Here is an 18,966-nt window from a genome sequence, read left to right on the forward strand (position 1 = left end):
AATGACAGGTCCTACATGACGCGTCATAGTCATGTGACCAGTCTGTAGCCAATGAGATAATAGCCATGTGACTGGTCACATGGCTATTTTGACGTCACGATAGGTCCTGCATCACTGCTCGGATGGAACAGCGGCAGGAGACAGAGTGCAGGAGGGATCGCGGGGACCGGTAAGTGTTATGGCAATGTTTATTAACTGTTTGTGTACATTTATCATGCATTTTTATGTGTTTTTGATTGCCTCCCATTATTTCCTATTGGTTCGAGTTCGGTTCGTCGAACGTTCGACGAACCAAACTCGAACGAGACCTCCGTTCGGCGAACCGAACTCGAGCCGAACCGCGACCGGTTTGCTCATCTCTATTCACGACTCACCTTGTCTTAGCCGGCGCTCATTCTTTAGAGAATTCGAACATGAATATTCTGCCAAAGGCGGTTACCCACAGCCTAGCGTGATACATCATTGCATACAGGACAGCCAGGGAGCAAAGCCGTTTATGTCAATAAAATAGGTCCTCTTTTTTAGAACCTCTGCAGAGAAGTCAGGAAGATAGTATTTTTGTTCACTTCAACACATAAGTCGGGGTGATCTTATTTTCTAGCCTTGCACAAGTGTCATGATCCTTAAAATGGAGTAGTTTAATCAATACTGATCGAAGCGGCACACCACAAGTTAAGGGACGCATGGGAATCCTGTGAGCACTCTCTTTGGCAAACAAGGATAAAAGAGCCTCTTTCCCAAAGCTCTGCAGGAGCCAAGAATCAAAACGGCCACTGGATCCTGGCCCTCCACTCTTTTTGGGACCCGCCACCAGATGTATATTATTTTTTGTGAGCCTGAATAAACACTTTTTCCTTAACATCGCTCACATGCGTAATGAGAGAAGCTAGTGTGTTATTGCTCAGAGAAACCACTACAAACCCATCTTTTATGGTAGGTTCTGCAGAGGGGGACTCACCCTCCTCATTTTCCAGAGTAGGTTCTAGCCGGATCTTCAAGCTGTTGCTAGGCAAAATGTCCAGAGAGGCCAAGGAAGAAGCGTTACAAGAGTACGGAGCCCTCTTGGGCATCCCCCACCAGCACCTGTACTTAGGTCTTCAGGCCGTTTCTCCCACACAGGAGTAGTGTTGTTTATGTTTATCTCTGCTGTTGCAGAGTTGTCATTGGTGCCTGTTCTGGCAGTCGGTGTTTTCCGAAGCATGGCCAGTGGGAGGAGCCTATCCCTGCATGCTTTGTTTCATGGATCACGGCGCCTTATCATAGTATCATTTCCATCGGATCGGCGCTGGTTATAGTTCTGCTCTTTGTTCTCTGGTCCCCATACAATTGCCTGATCCTGCCCGTCTACCTTGTCTGCCCTCCCTGACTCCCGTCCTCCTGACTGCGTCCTTCCTCCCTGACTCCTGTCCTCCCTCTGCAGCCAATTCTCTGTTGTTCCATCTCTGTGTTCCCCCACTACTACCTTCTCTCCCATCTCACAACCTCAGCTTGTTACTGACTCCGGTATAGTTTTCCTATGGTCCCTGACGATACCTCTTGGCTTCTGACCTGGCTCTCTCTTGACTCTGACGCCGCCTCCTCCCTAGTACTGCGTGATCTCTTGGCACTGACTTCGGCTTGCACGACTTTCCCTGACGGATCCACAGGTGGAGCTAGTGACACCTAGTGGATTCATCACCACCCTGCGTATACCAGGAGTTCTGGTTCCTCCTGCTGGTATATTAAAAGTGTCGCACAACTCAGAACAGGGCACTCTGGCAAAGCGCTCCAAGTGAGTGCCAACATTTGTCCCCCACTGCTTGCCAGACAACTCCATGGCACCATATTAGTGGAATCAGCGTTTCTGCTCCTCTTGCTCTTCTGGTGTGTCATAAAGTTGTTTCAGGCTGGGGTTCACAGCACTGAAACCTCCCGACGGTACCTACCGGAGACCTTTCAGGAGATTTGTGAGTAGAAGAGAATTAAAGCTCCTCATTACCCTGCGGATCTTCTAAGGATTTGTGCAGGAGCTCTTGCTAGGCATGTCCACTCACATCTCCCTGCAGGCCATGCCCCGAGACAAAAATAACTTTAAATTCATATGTAATTGAGGAGGTTTTGGTGTAATACCTAAACTCTGAACACTGCAATGGTGACAGCAGCAGTGAGCACAGGTCGGGAAGCCTGAACTTGTACAGCAGTAGTAAATTCTCTGAGCAGTAGGTAAGCAGGTGAGTAGCCTAGTATGCATTAGTATTACAATACCAGGAAGGCTGATTTGTTCTCTCCACGGTTGCAGTGCTCTGGTCCTGGGACTTTCACTTACCGCTGAACACTAAGCAACAGTAAGTGGTGAAAAGGAGGAAGTGTAGCTCAGCAAAAAATGTGTAGCACAAGAAAAGGTGGAAATGGCAATGGACAGGGTAGTGTAAAAGAAAAGAAAATGTACCATGGTTATGAATGTGGGAGCCTCTAGCAGAAGGACCAACACTATTGGCAACTACCATCTGGGCTGTAGAATTACGAAGTTCAAGCCACAATTGGGTTGCCTCCCCCAAGTTTATTAGTGGTGAGAAATCAGAGGGCATTATGGAGTGTATGGCACATCACACGTCTCAGAGTCATTGCAGGATTATGTTACCTCTGACAGCGACACCGTCATTTTGAGTTAGTGTTCCGCAAACATTGGTCCAGAAAAATGACCAAGAGGGATAATTTTCAGACCATTGTTTTTTTATTGTAAAAACATGAAAAGTCTGTCAGTGCACTGTATTAATAAATGGGCTGTTGGGTAATAGTGGTTACCAACTGTTTTTATGGTGAGGTCACTTTAACATCATTAAAGCCTCCTTTACACGCTGCAATGTATCTTACAATGTGTCGGCGGGGTCACGTCGTAAGTGATGCACATCCAGCATCGTAAGTTACATTGCAGTGTGTGGTAGGTACGTGCGATTGCGATTGAACGTTAAAACGTTCATCGCAGACTCATCGTACCTTTCTCTAGAATTGCACGGCAGATTGTTCATCGTACCCGGTGTAGCACACATTGCAGTGTGTGACACCCCGGGAACGATGAACAGATCTCACCTGTGTCCTGCGGCTCCCGGCCCACAATGCGGAAGGAAGGAGGTGTGCGGGATGTTTATGTCCCGCTCAGCTCCGCCCCTCCGCTTCTATTGGCCGGCTGCCTCGTGACGTCGATGTGACGCCGAACGTCCCTCCCACTCCAGGAAGTGGTCATTCGCCGCCCACATCGAGGTCGTATGGAAGGTAAGTACGTGTGACGGGGGGTTAATCGTTTGTGCGGCACGTTCAACAAATTGAACGTGCCACACATACGATGGAGGCGTTGCAAATCGCATACGATATCGTATGTGAAATTGCAATGTGTAAAGCAGGCTTAGGGCTGTTCTTGTGTTAAAGAGCTTGAAAGAAGTTTGATAAAGTCATAAGAGACCTCAGAGTGTTACATTTACTGGGCAATTAGAGGCTTTTCAGTATTGAGATTTGCGGCAAATCGCACTGTAAATTGAATTTTTTACATAACCTTGCATACCTGGCATATTCAGATTTTAAAAAATTCAGTGATCTCTAGATGCTAGCTTTACAGTTTTGAATTGCATAACGCTTGTTCTACAATAAAACAGTGACTATTGTACTCCACAAGTAGTGTATTCTTCAGCTAGTTAAAAAAACTTAACTTGATCTGAAAATATCTACATATACATTTATTTTATGTTTTACTTTTGCAGGTTTCTAGCCTTTTCTGTGTGGAAAGTAGTTTTGAGACGTGTTCACCAACAGCCTTTTCCCTTCAACCCGGGGATGTAGTACAATTTCAACAATGTGGAGAGAATGGACAGTGGTAAGAATAACAAGATGTAATATCTTTATTCCAGTATTAACTAGTGCACTCAGAACAATGTCATTATACATTGTATGTCCCTTTGATGCAGACTGATGCACTGCCCTGTATAGCAGAGGTGATCAGACCACTGAACTGTACAGCAAAAATCATGATCTTCTACGAATGACGGCTCGCAGCCAGCGTTTACAGGAAGAGCCTCATTACAGACACAGGGGTCATGACCCTTGGCTAATATGACAACCCATCTGTGTCCCGCAATGACGTCACAGGAGCGCTGATGGGAGCAAAGAATGGCACACCACCTGGGAAATTGGGCTTTTTTGGGTGCACAATGCTTTTAAAAAACGCCGTGTTTTAGTTGCAGAAAATTTGTCAAAATCTCTGCGTTTGAAGAAGCAGCATGTCAATTGTCAATCAAAACGCATCCTAAATCAAAACCCTAGCGTTTTACATGCTTTTTTGATGCTAAACGCATGCTTTTTTGACAAAATAAAAGCATGCGTTTTTGACAATACAGTGAGGTCATGACGTCTCCTTTTTCACACACATATAGTCCGACTATAAAAAAAAAGTGAAAAACAATATATTAACGTTATTTTATACATAATTATATCACATTAATCTTTTTATTAAAATTAGCTATTTTGTGTATGATTTCAAGCATGATATTTGCTTATAATTTTTTTCCATTTTGTTCATAGTGTTTGAATGTTTAAACTTTATTTAGTAGTGTGTTTGTATTGAAAACGCATCTGTCTTTAAGCACAGAAAATGCATGTAAAACGCGGTAAAAACGCTAGAAACACGCATGCGTATTTCCAGCGTTTTTGTGGTCAAAACCAAATTTGACATTGCCAAATTCTGCCAGAGGATGCGTTTACAACTGCAAGACACTGAACGCAACGTGCGCACACAGCCTATGTGTGGAAATCTGCTGCCAGATCACAGAGCATGACTCAGAAGGGCAGTAGCCACAAGGCACATTTGAGGCTTAATTTGGAGATTTTTACTGCATTGTACTAAGATTACAGAGGCAAAGTAGTTTAGAAATAGAAGTGAATCCATTCTGGAATCTGTACCCTCAAGAACTTTATCTAGATTGTAGATAGCTTTTGGAATTCCCAGGCAATTAAAAAAAAAAAAGAAAAGAAGGTGAGGCTACGTGCCCATAGTGCTTTTTTGCTTTTTTTTCCAACACAAAAAAAGCATGTCTTGGCAGTAAAAAGCTGCTGAAAAAATGTGCTTTTTTCATGCTCTCTTTACTCGGGGCGGTGCTTGCGCCACTCTCGGCAATTTAACTCCTTTGAATGCTGCGATCAATGTGATTGCAGCATTCTAGAGGCAGGGACAGGAATAACTTACCTCTCTCTACTGATTGTGTCCGTGGAATGCAATCACTGGGATCTGATCGCTGCCATAGTAAGCCTGGGTGATCACCATGACGACCCTGGTTTACTGAACTACAGATCGCCTCACAGACAAGGGCATCTACGTCACCAGAGTTTCCTACACAAGGTCCTGCAGTAAAGACCGCGAGGTGTAGCTGCAGGGAACCCCAGTGACATCACAAGGTGAATAGAGTTCATGCCAGTGGATCTGCAGGAAACCCCGGTGATCCGCCGTCATAAACGTGATTCACCTTGTGACATCACTCAGGTTACCTGCAGTCACAGATGAACGTCCAGCTGTGACCGTCACTAACCTGAGTGACGTCACCGCTGGCCACGGCTCACTCTCTGCTTGTAGTTACAGCATTCGGTTAATGTTCCATGATCACACGCTGTAATTTCAGATGCAGCAGTGCTGGAATCGTCGTGGGACTTCGTGTGTATTACATCGGACCTTCAAGGGTGTTTTGGGGGTTAATAAAGTGAGAAAGAGGTTGTTTCTATTTCTTTTATTTCAAATAACGGATTTGTCCGGTGTTAATGTTTATTTACTTTCACTTACAGATTAGTGATGGGGATGTCATATACGCCTGCCATCACTAATCTATAGCTTAGTGACGGCTTTGGGCTGTTATTAACTTCTTATATTACCCAGATTGCCACCGCACCAGGGCAATCGGAAAGAGTTGGGTAAAGCGCCAGGCTTGTCACAGCTAATGGATGTAACAATTCCAGGGTGGCTGTAAGCTGCTATTCTTAGCCTGGGGGGTTCGCAATAACCATGGGACTCCCCAGGCTGAGAATACCAGCCCCCAGCTGTCGGGCTTTTTATGGCTGGGTATGAAAATTAAATGGATCCGCACACTGTTTTTTTAAATTATTTATTTAAATCATTTAAAAAAAAAAAAAGCCGCATGCGGTTCCTCTTCTTTTGACACACAGCCAAGATAACCGCATGGCTGGGCACTGCATCCTTTAGCCAGCTTTATCTGTGCTGGTATCAATATAGGGGGGACCCTACGCCAATTGTTTTATTTATTTTATACCATATATAGACCCGGAGACAGCGCCTGGGATTCCAACCAATCTACAGGCGCTGTGTGGGGGCGGGGTCTGACTGCTGCCAATCAGATATGCCGGTGGGTGGGGAAAGCACTGAATATTCATTAGAGATAATTGTTGGACCCAGTATGTACTGCTTTAACCCTTTTGCTTTTTTTTTTTTTTACAGTGGCTAATCGAAACCATGTCAATGCTTGACATGGCTGTGATGGGCAGAGACAGGATGGTTTATACCATCCCATCTTTTACCTATCCTTTGCAGGATCCTTTGATGATCGGATGTCCGATCCTGATCTGGCCAAAGATTGTACGATTTTTTCCGATCTTTGCTGATCAGGATCACTCATTTCTATTGCAGTGAACCCCAGTGATGTCAAGAAGCACATGAAAAACCCACAAAAAAAAGCAACGTGGGCATTACACATGCATTTTTTTCCTGCGTTTTTCACTGACTCCATTGAAGTAAGGAAAAAAAAGCAGGAAAAAACGCTAAAACAATAGACATGTTGCTTCTTTTTTCAGCAACAAAAAAATGCAAGGAAGAAAGAAGCAACGTGGACACAGCAAGTCAGGATTCTCATAGACTTTGCTGTGATGATTTTCCTTGCTTTTTATTGATTAAACGGCCTAACTGTAAAGGCCACTTTACATACAGAGATAAATCTTTGGCAGATCTGTGGTTGCAGTGAAATCATGGACATATTGTTCCATTTGTACACAGCCACAACCTGGCAGTGATTGTCCACAATTTCACTGCAACCACAGATCTGCCGCAGATTTATCTCTGTGTGTAAAGTGGCCTTAAGGCCGGGTACACATATCCGGCTTTTCGCCGGTTGGACGGATGCGGCACACGCCAGTACAGTGTATACAGTACACTAGCAGCGCAGCAAACGCCGGTCACATGCTGTCATATATCCGTAGCATGTGACCCGGAAGTTGCGGCGCTGCCACTGTACTGTATCATACTGTACTGGCGTACGCCGCATCCGTTAAACCGGCGAAAAGCCGGCTATGTATACCCGGCCTAACTGTCCTTTCTGTTGCACTTGCAGCAGAATATCTGTATCTGCCCCTAGCTCCTCCCCTTTCAATAGAATCTTACAAGCACAAACTGTTATCTCCTATCTCAAGAATAGGAAAGTTTGTCTTCAATGAATACAGATTTTACCCATAAATTGAGAGAGAAAGATCAATGCAGAAGAAAGAAGCTTTTTCTGAGAAGATAGATTACAATGTTGCTTATCTTCATGTGGACTGTTGATTTCTGAAATATAAATTAAAACATTTACTCTTTACGTGCAGCAGTTTCTTGCAAAGTTAAATTTACAATGTTTCCCTTTGTGTCATCCTTCCTTAGTTATGTTTTAAATATTCAGCATAAATGGGAAAAAAATTACCGTAAGTACTGCAATTCTCAAATTAAATTTTAGGGAAGTTAGGTTTGGGGAAATAAATTGTGACACATGAACATTTGTCTGGGTCAGCACTAGTTCACGTTTAGATACAGTTTCTATAGAATTTGTTGAAAGTTTAGACATTTAGCAAAAGTTTTGTTGCAATAATAAAAGGGGAGTAAATCAATGAATAGACTGGGGTATAAGCTGTGCGGATGCATCAGGGTAGATAAATATTCAAGGGATTTGTAATAAATCCTGAAACATTCTTCCTGCCTTCCTTCCTGGTTTTTGGGGCAGTTTTCACACTAAGTTGAATGCTTTGTTATCCCCCTCTTGGTACACACTGCACTTTTTTTGGCCTTTTCCAGTTTGGGGAACGTTACCTGGGAAAGGATATTATGGGAGAATGCTTGTGGCCTTCTATACTGGTACCTCGTATTGGGACTTGGGTGGCATTACAACTGTATATTGTTTTCAAGATGATACCCCTCTTGTCCTTGAAACACAATAGTCTGTCATTGCTGAAAGGGGTATTTCCATCTCCAAAATCCTATCCCAATATGTGATAGGTGTAATAATAAAAATATTAGCAAATACCTCCAATCAAAAATGTAGTATAGTTCATCCAATTCATTATGTCGCTTACCTCATGTTCAGGGCATTGCAGGACCTTGGGTATCCATGGTTATGACCACTATCAACTAATTAACTATGAAAATATGAGTGGTTATAGGTCCTGCAATGCCCAGAATATGAGGCAACTGACATAGTGAATTAGAAGAACTATACTATGTTTCTAATTGGAGGTACTTACTAATCTAATATTTATTATTATTACCCCTACTACATATTGGGTTAGGATCTTGGAGAGGGGAATACCCCTTGTGAGGCACTGGAATAGTTGGATGCTGGTATAATAATTATCCACATAGGGTGGTATCCATGGTCTACCAGTGGGTGCACTAACTCCCATACAATTTTCCCACTAACTCACAAAAATGGGGATATTCTGTTGGTGTGGTGGTGCCACTAATAAATACAACATTTTTACATGTACCCTTGATTGTGCTCACAACTAGTATAATTTTACACCAAACGCAGATACTGATGGAATCACAGTGAACCAAGGACTCATCAACAACTGTTCTGTCGGGGTATTTGCCTCTGCAAGTTAGGATCTAAAATGGGCAATTATGGGATTAATTTTTAATAAGCAGTTAAACTTGTGTTCATTTTTGCTATTATCATTAAAAAAGGGACATATTGTAAATCGATGCTCCAGTGGGTATGGTTGGGATTTTTATACGCCTCATATTGAGCATGATTCATAAAACATCTGCACCTATACACTGTTAATGAGAATCTATTAGGCTTGATAAATACAAATGTAAGAAATTGGGTGAAAATTTGTTCAGCATAAATATTTCTTTGGGTCATCATAATTTTATCTCAAATAGTTCATTTTTCAGAACCTGATAGTCATCAACTTGGATCCCTGATCTGCCCACAAGTTGTGGGTTCTGTGTTTGATAAAGGTGGCGTCACATGGTACGATATATCGTGCGATTGCATGAGCGATCGCACCCGCCCCCGTCGTTTGTGCATCACAGGCAATTTGTTGCCCGTGGCGCACGATGTCGTTAATCCCCGTCACACGTACTTACCTCCCTAATGATGTCGCTGTGGGCGGCGAACATCCTCTTCCTGAACATCCCGCCCACCTCCTTTGTTCCATTGCTGGCGGGACGCAGGAAAGAAGATGTTCATCGTTCCCGGGGTGTCACACGTAGCGACGTGTGCTGCCTCGGGAACAATGAACAACCGGCGCGCAGAAGGAGGAACGACATTATGAAAATGACAGACGTGTCAACGAGCAACGATAAGGTGAGTATTTTTGCTTGTTAACAGTCGTTCGGAGGTGTCACACGCTACGACATCTCTAACGATGCTGGATGTGCGTCACAAACTCCGTGACCCCGCCGACATATCGTTAGATATATCGTAGCGTGTGACGGGGCCTTTATTCTCTGGGGTAGGATCCAAATACATTGACTGTTTTGTAAGGCTGGCAAATTTCCTTGTGCACTTTCTTAGGGTTTCATCCTCCTCAATTCAAATGGATGAGGACAGGGTGAATTAAAAAAATTTGATAAAAGCTAGATAGTATTTAAATGAAATTTGTATAAATTGTCAAAGACTTTAGATAAACATTTGCTCCAAACAAAAAAACAACAAAGGTGAGCAATGGAAAGATTAGAGATTAGTAATGTGGTCACTAGGGCTATGTGCGCATGCTGCATCTTTGTGGTGACCAAAAAAACGCTCCCTTGGCATGCATTTTGTGCCACGTGTTAATGTGTTTTTTACAGCTTTTTTGCCCAGTGCGTTTTTTAAGTCAAATATTTTGACTGGAAGGGCTCAAAAACGCTGGCAAAAACGCAGAAAGAATTGACATGCTGCATCTTTGTGGTCACCACAAAGACGCAGCCAAACAAAAAGCTGCAACGTGCGGACAGCAAAAATGAGATCTCATAGACTTGGATGGGGAAGGCAATGCATGAAGTTTTGGGACAAAAACTGCGCCCAAAAAACACACAAAAACACAGCAAAAAAACGCAGCGTGCGCACAACGCCTCAATGGCCTCAGGATTTCATATATTATGGGTATTTACTCATGGTAGGCATAGGCAGGGACGCAGGAAATACAGTCTTTCCAACAATTCCAGCAGTTTATTTAAAACACTTGACATAAAACGCTCTTAAACATGAACACGCCTTTCCCAGCTTAAAAGAAAAACAAACTCCAGCCACATACCGTGGGCTTATAGTCCATTAGTCCATAGGGAGGTATGGCAGCTTCCTCACACTGGCTTCTGCCAGTGTATAATCCTCCAGGAGAGGGTCAGGCCTGCAGCCACAGCACTAACCAGCCTGGCTGCAGTCTGCTTCCAGTCTAAACCTAGACTGATTTCCAGAACCCTCTCAGAGGCTTCACCCAGCCTGAGACCTCCAGCACACTAACAGCCATGTGCCAAACACAGACTCCATTAAAATGGCATGTCACCTCACATGTGACACACCCATGGACAGGGGTACGTAGGTGGCCAGATCCACCCATCTCTCCAGCCATCTGTGAGTCTCCCCTGTAAAAACCAAAACAAAAAAAGAAAGGAAAAAAAACTAAATGCTGCACTACAAGTGTCAGCATTTTTCAGGCTCACACCACTTATATGTTACATACCTCCCATTAACAATCTCACCGGTAGCCTTCTTACAACTGGTAAGGCGTCAACCAGAAAAGTAGAAATGAAGGAACTGCATCTTCCAAGGAGTGATGAGTAGAATAAAAAAATCTTTATTCAAAGCATTTTAAAAACACTAAAAAAAATTGCAGCATGTTAACACTGACGCGTTTCTGGTGCACAAATATGACTAACGGCGTCTTTTTGTGCGTCAGAAGTGCATCAGTGTTAACATGCTGCAGTTATTTTTGTGTTTTTAAAATGCTTTGAATAAAGTTTTTTTTTATTGTACTCATCACTCCTTGAAGGATGACATTCCTTCACTCCTTTATTTCTATTTGACACACTGCCGATTTTGCAAGTTTTCTCACCTACAAAGAATGGAGATACCTGTAATTTTTATCATTTTTATCATAGGTACACTGCACCTGTGACAGACAGAATCCAAATATCCAGAAAATCACATTGTATGATTCTTAAATAACACAGGTCTACAAAAAAATATTTTTTGTAATCATCGCAGGTGACTTTGTACTTTTCTGAATCATCTTTTTGTTCTGAGTTACAAAATGTATATAGTTTTTCTGTTGCACGTATAGTTTCCACGGCGCAGCATCAGAGGGATTGATGGTTTCAGATTTCCATTGTGAAGCAACACTGCTTTCAAACTTCTCTGGGAGGAATAAATAAACAATCGCCAATCTGCAACAAAATATTCTTGATTCAGTTCTTCACAGAGGCCATTCACATTGTTACAGTACACCATTGGTCCATCAACTGTGAAAAATTGTGTTAAAGTGTTACTTTTGTTTCGGTAATAACACACTTTGACATCATCATGCAGAAGATTCTTCTGTTTCAACCTGGATGCAAGAAGTTCAGCTTTATCATGTGACAATGAAAGGTCTCTGATGAGATCATTTAATTCATGTTGAGTAAAGCATTCTGGCTGCTCAGCTGCTCCATCAGGTACATACTCATCTTGACTTGAGGTCTGCATGTCTTCGCCAGTAGCGTCAGCTCCATAGTCTTCACATTCTACTTCATTTTCATCCAATCCAGACAAAGGTGGTACAGGAACTAGCAAGGTGCCATCATGTGGAACTGGCCTAATCGTAGATTCAAGTTCAGGGTAATTTATCGTATGTTTGCTCTTTGTAGAAAAGCCCTTCAGTTTGACAAAACAAAAGTAGCAGTCATCACAAATTTTTGGGTTCTCTCCAAATCATGGGAACAGCAAATGTCATAGCCACTTTCCTCATATTCAACCAGTCACGAAGACCATTTGAACAACTTGAGCATATCACGAGGGGCCCAGCATACATTGAAAATGCAGAAATAACATAACAATACTTCTGTCTCAGAAACTTTATGTGATAGAGCAAAGCTAAGAATATTTTTGGAATAAGTGCATCAAACTCCATAAAACAGACATATTACCTTTTATGAGATTTTTTTTTGTGTTGACCAGAATAATTAATTTAAATTTTATTGCATGAGATAAGTATTTGAACACTTTTTTGACATGCACAGACCTGTTATTTTTTCTTTTAGGCCATGTTCACACAGGGTGTTTTTGCAGCCTTTTTTTTTCCTGACCTAAACCTGATACCTGATCTTCTGGGAGGATGTCTCCTGTGAGTCATCTGTGGATTTGGTGTGGTTTTTCATACTTTTTTGTGGCGTTTTTGCAGCTGTTTTTCTACAAACTCTGTTGTTTCAAGGCAAAACCGGACCAAAAACACAGGTATTTGTCAAAACAGTCAGGAAAAAATCCGCAGCTGTTTGTGTGTGCATGAGATTTCAGAAATCGCAGACTTTGCTAGGACTGTAAAAAGGAGTGTTTTATTAGCATTGGATTTGCATAAAACCAAGGCAATAACTGCAAAAAAATGCTGCAAAAACGCCCTGTGTGAACATAACCTAAGAAGCCCTCCAACTCTTCCCTCATTACCTGTGTACATTGCACCTGTTTGAACTTGTTACCTGCATAAAATACACCTGTCGACACACTCAATCACTCACACTCCAACCTCTCAACCTCCAAGGCCAAGACCAACGAGCTATCTAAGGCCACCAGGGACAAAATTGTAGACCTGCAAAAGGCTAGGATTGGCTACAGGACAATAGGCAAGCAGCTTGGTGAGAAGGCGACAACTGTTGGCTTAATTATTAGAAAATGGAAGAAACACAAGATGACTGTCAATCTTACTCGGTCTGGGGCTCAATGCAAGATCTCACCTCGTGGAGTAAGGATGATTCTGAGAAAGGTCAGGAATCAGGCCTGAACTTCATGGAAGAACCAAATCAATGACCTGAAGAGAGCTGTGATCACAGTCTAAAAAATTACCTTTAGTAACATACTACATCATCATGGATTAAAATCCTTCAGGGACATGCAATGTCCCCCTGCTCACGCCAGCACATATCCAGGTCCATTTGAAGTTTGCCAATGAACATCTGGATGATCTAGGAGAGGTATGGGAGAAGGTCATGTGGTGAGATGAGACCAAAATAGAACTTTTTGGTATCAGCTCCACTTGCTGTGTTTGGAGGAAGAAAAAGGATGAGTACAACCCAAAGAACACCATCTCAATCATGAAGCATGGTGGTGAAAACATCATGGTTTGGGGGTGCTTTTGTGCAAAAGGAACAGCATGACTGCACCATATTGAAGGGAGGATGGATGGGATCATATTTTGCGAGATTTTGGCCAACAACTTCCTTCCATCAATAAGAGCATTGAAGATGGGTTGTGGCTCGGTCTTCCAGCATGACAATGACAAGATGCACAGAGGCAGGGCAACTAAGAAGTGGCTCCGTAAGAAGCCTTTCAAGGTCCTAGAGTGGCCTAGCCAGTCTCCAGACCTGAACCCAACAGAAAATCTTTTGGGGAAGCTGAAACTCAATGTTCCCCAGTGACAACCCTGAAACCTGAAAGATCTGGAGAAGATCTGTGTGGAGGAGCGGGACAAAATCTTTGCTGCAGAGTGTGTAAAGTTGGTCGATAACTATAAGAAACGTCTAACTTCTGTAATTGCAAACAAAGGTTTTTGTAACAAATATTAAATTCTGTTTTTCTATTTTATCAAATACTTATTTTATGAAATAAAATGCAAATTACAATTTTTTGTATTTAATTTATTTAAAAATCATACAATGTGATTTTCAGTTGTTTTTTTTTATTCTATCACAGTTGAAGTGTACCTATGATAAAAATTACTGACCTCTCCATTCTTTGTAGGTGGAAAAACTTAAAACATCGCCACTGTATCACATACCTATTTTCCCTGCTGGGTGTAAATATGTAGTATTATATATATGTATCTATTTTTATATATATATATATATATATATATATAAAAATAGATACATATATACTCGTGTATATATATATATGTGGATATGTGGATATGGGGATGTTGTGTATATGGACTTTTCAAAAGCTTTTGATACGGTGCCACACAAAAGGTTGGTACATAAAATGAGAATAATGGGGATAGTGGAAAATATGTGTAACTGGGTTAAAAACTATCTCAGTGATAGGAAACAAAGGGTGGTTATTAATGGTACGTACTCGGACTGGGTCTCAGTTCATAGTGGGGTACCACAGGGGTCAGTATTGGGCCCGCTTCTTTTCAACATATTTATTAATGACCTTGTTGGGGGCATGCGGAGTAGAATTTCAATATTTGCAGATGATACTAAACTCTGCAGGGTAATCAATACAGAGGAGGATAATTTTCTATTACAGGGAGATTTATGTAAATTGGAGGATTGGGCTGAAAAGTGGCAATTGAAGTTTAATGTAAATAAATGTAAGGTCATGCACTTGGGTAGAGGAAATAAAATGTATAATTATGTACTTAATTGTAGAACACTGGGTAAAACAGACACAGAAAAAGACTTGGGTGTATGGGTGGATGGTAAACTTTACTTTAGTGGACAGTGTCAGGCAGCTGCTGCCAGGGCTAATAAAATAATGGGATGTATTAAAAGAGGTATAAGTGTTCATGAAGAAAATATAGTTCTACCTCTGTACAAGTCACTAGTGCGACCGCGCTTAGGCGGGCTTTGCACGTTGCGACGTCGGTAACAATGTGTTACCGATGCTGCAGCGATAGTCCCGCCCCCGTCGCACGTGCGATATCTAGTGAAAGCTGCCGTAGCGATTATTATCGCTACGGCAGCTTCACACGCACATACCTGCCGTGCAACGTCCCTCTGGCCGGCGACCCGCCTCCTTCCTAAGGGGGCGGGTCGTGTGGCGTCATAGCGACGTCACACGGCAGGCGGCCAATTGAAGCGGAGGGGCGGAGATGAGCAGGATGTAAACATCCCGCCCACCTCCGTCCTTCTCATTGCAGCCGGGAGGCAGGTAGGTGATGATCCTCGCTCCTGCGGCTGCGGCGATGTGTGCTGCCGCAGGAGCGAGGAACAACATCGCACCTGTCGCTGCACCAGCATTATGGAAATGTCGGAGGCTGCAGCGATGATACGATGACGACGCTTTTGCGGTCGTTCATCGTATCAAAAAGGTTTTACACGTTGCGATATCGACTGCGACGCCAGATGTGCGTCACTTTCGATTTAACCCCATCGACATCGCACGTGCGATATCACAACGTGCAAAGCCGCCCTTAGAATACTGTGTACAATTCTGGTCACCGATATATAAGAAGGACATAGCTGAACTGGAGAGGGTGCAGAGAAGAGCGACCAAGATTATTAGAGGAATGGGTGGGCTGCAATACCAAGACAGATTATTAAACTTGGGGTTATTTAGTTTGGAAAAATGAAGGCTTAGGGGGGATCTAATTACAATGTATAAATATATGAGGGGACAGTACAGAGACCTTTCCAAAGATCTTTTTACACCTAGGCCTGCGACTGGGACACGGGGGCATCCGCTACGTCTTGAGGAAAGAAGGTTTAATCATAATCACAGACGAGGATTCTTTACTGTACGAGCAGTGAGACTATGGAACTCTCTGCCGCATGATGTTGTAATGAGTGATTCACTACTAACATTTAAGCAGAGCCTGGACGCCTTTCTTGAAAAATTTAATATTACCAGTTATGTATATTATATTTTATGACAGGGTGTTGATCCATGGAACTAGTCTGATTGCCGTATGTGGAGTCAGGAAGGAATTTTTTTCCCTATTGGAGCTTGCTTGCCACATTGTTTTGTTTTTTTTGCCTTCCTCTGGATCAACATGTTAGGCTACAGGTTGAACTAGATGGACTAAGGCGGGCTTTGCACATTACGACATCGCATGCCGATGCTGCGATGTCGAGTGCGATAGTCCCCGCCCCCGTCGCAGGTACGATATTTTGTGATGGCTGGAGTAGCGAACATTATCGCTACGCCAGCTTCACATGCACTCACCTGCCCTGCGACCGTCGCTCTGGCCGGCGACCCGCCTCCTTCCTAAGGGGGCAGGTCATGCGGTGTCATAGCGACGTCACACGGCAGGCGGCCAATAGCGGCGGAGGGGCGGAGATGAGCAGGATGTAAACATCCCGCCCACCTCCTTCCTTCTCATTGAAGCCGGGAGGCAGGTAGGAGATGTTCCTCGCTCCTGCGGCTTCATACACAGCGATGTGTGCTGCCGCAGGAACGAGGAACAACATCGTACATGTCTCTGCACCGGCATTATGGAAATGTCGGAGAATACACCGATGATACGATAACGACGCTTTTGCGCTCGTTAATCGTATCATCTAGGATTTACACACTACGATGTCAAAAGTGACGCCGGATGTGCGTCACTTTCGATTTGACCCCACCGACATCGCACGTGCGATGTTGCAACGTGCAAAGCCGCCCTTAGAGTCTCACTACAACCTTAAAAACTATGATACTATGATATATATATATATATATATATATATATATATATATACACACACTAGCTGTGCTACCCGGTTTCGCCCGGGTTAATAACTGCTGTTAAAAAAATAGAATGTATTAACAAAAATTTATTCTGCACACAAAAACCACAAAACAAATAGATATAAATGTAATTATTAAATTGTTTATTTAAATTGGCCAAGTAATGTGAAGTAATCTTCTACTCCTTATTCGAGAGCCTTTTGAAACACGACATTCTTAGTTCTTCCTTCAGGTGCAAAGACGAACAGATTTTTGTCTGTTCCAACTCTTGAACAGGCCACATAAGTAAGATTGTGTATAGGAACAAAATTGATTGGTAAATTGGAAAGCGTGATTTGCCCCCAACACTTTTCGTTTCACTTTTTCCCCATTATGTAGATAGGGACAAAATTGATTGGTAAATTGGAACGCGCGGGGATAAAATTTCGCCTCACAACATAGCCTATGACGCTCTCAGGGTCCAGACGTGTGAGTGTGCAAAATTTTGTGGCTGTAGCTGCGACGGTGCAGATGCCAATCCCAGACATACATACATACATACATACACACACACATACATACACACGCCTGGGTTAATAACTGTTGTTAACAAAATAGAATGTATTAACATTCCCGGGATAGAATGTATAAATAGAATGTATTCCCGGAATAGTAACTGTCTCTCTGTTTCTTTCCCATTCTCTGTCTGTTTCACCCTCTATATATATATCTCTGTCTCTCTATCTCTTTGTCTGTCTCTTTCCCTGTCTGTCTCTGAGTGTCTCTGTTTCTTTCTCCGTCTGTCTCAATCTCTTTCCCTGTCTGTCTGTCTAGCTCTGTCACTTTCCCTGTCTGTCTCTTTTCCTGTCTGTCTCTTTCCCTCTCTTTCCCTGTCTGTCTCTTCCCTCTTTCCCTCTGTCTCTTTGTCTGTCTCTTTACCTGTCTTTGTCTGTCTCTTACCCTGTCTGTCTCTTTCCCTTTCTGTCTGTTTCCCTGTGGCTGTGTCTGTCTCTTTACCTGTCTGTGTCTGTCTCTTAACCTGTCTCTCTCTTTTCCCTCTCTGTCTCTGTCTGTCTCTTTCCCTGTCAGTCTGTCTCTTTGTCTGTGTATGTCTCTTTGTGTCTGTCTCTTACCCTGTCTATGTCTGTTTCTTACCCTGTCTGTGTCTGCCTCTTTCCCTGTCTGTGTCTGTCTCTTTCCCTGGCTGCATTGTGACATGCCAACATAACATTTAAGGGCGTGACTGCGCATTCTTCTGAAGTTCTGGCTGCACTGTGGCTCCCAGCTACATTCGCTTTAATGGAGGCAGGTTTTTTGGCGAATGACTGTAAAGCGCGGGGTTAAAATTTCCCCACAAAACATAGCCTATGACGCTCTTGGGGTCCAGAAGTTTGAGTGTGCAAAATTTTGTGGCTGTAGCTGCGACGGTACAGATGCCAATCCCGGACATAAATACATACATACATACACACACACACATACATACACACATTCAGCTTTATATATTAGATAGACAACTTGAAAAAAGGCGCACAGTTACCAGACCAGACACCTGATCCAGCCTACATTACAAAACACTTGAATAAAGCAATAAATTACAGTCCCTGACAGAAGTTCTGTCGCTTATCCATGTTATGTAAATAAAAGGTTATAACCTGACTTTAAATTCATCCATTGGTTTCATAAATTACTCTTTTAAAAGCTGAAACCCTCCCAAATTTGATTTAGGTTATGAAAATAAAGTTGCTGCAAAGCTGAAATATTGATCATTTAAACACAGAAAGGTCAGATTTTGGCAAGACAAAAGTTTTGTCGCCCACAGAAAGTAATGTGAAATTCAAACAAATTAACTTTTAATACAAAGATATGTATGGTGAATGAAGTTGTGGTGCTATTAAATATGGATTTAATATTTTGTGTGACTTCCATGAGCTTGTAGGACTGCATCCATGCGGTTCAACAATGATTCATACAATTTATTGATGAAGTCATCAGGAATAGCAAAGAATGCAGTCTTACATACATGCCTCCCAGAGTCCATCTAGATTCTTTGGTTTTGTCTTCTAAGCTTCCTCTTTCATCCTACCCCAAACATGTTCAATGATGTTCATGTCTGGTGACTGGGCTGGCCAGTCTTTGAGCACTT

The 18,966-nt window shown here is 42.7% G+C and overlaps 1 protein-coding gene across 5 annotated transcripts in view; it reads left to right on the forward strand.

Moving 5' to 3' along the window:
- The window catches only part of MCF2L2 (MCF.2 cell line derived transforming sequence-like 2), a 644,468-nt gene that overhangs the window by 587,378 nt on the left and 38,124 nt on the right, over positions 1-18,966 (forward strand). For all 5 annotated transcript variants that reach the window (XM_075340561.1, XM_075340557.1, XM_075340558.1 and 2 more), the window contains one exon: positions 3,735-3,847. In XM_075340561.1, the coding sequence (XP_075196676.1) occupies positions 3,735-3,847 (113 nt within the window). The remainder of the gene's footprint in view (positions 1-3,734; positions 3,848-18,966) is intronic.

Source organism: Anomaloglossus baeobatrachus, chromosome 3 (genome assembly GCF_048569485.1).
Source record: "Anomaloglossus baeobatrachus isolate aAnoBae1 chromosome 3, aAnoBae1.hap1, whole genome shotgun sequence".
In the NCBI taxonomy this organism is placed as follows: Eukaryota; Metazoa; Chordata; class Amphibia; order Anura; family Aromobatidae; genus Anomaloglossus; species Anomaloglossus baeobatrachus.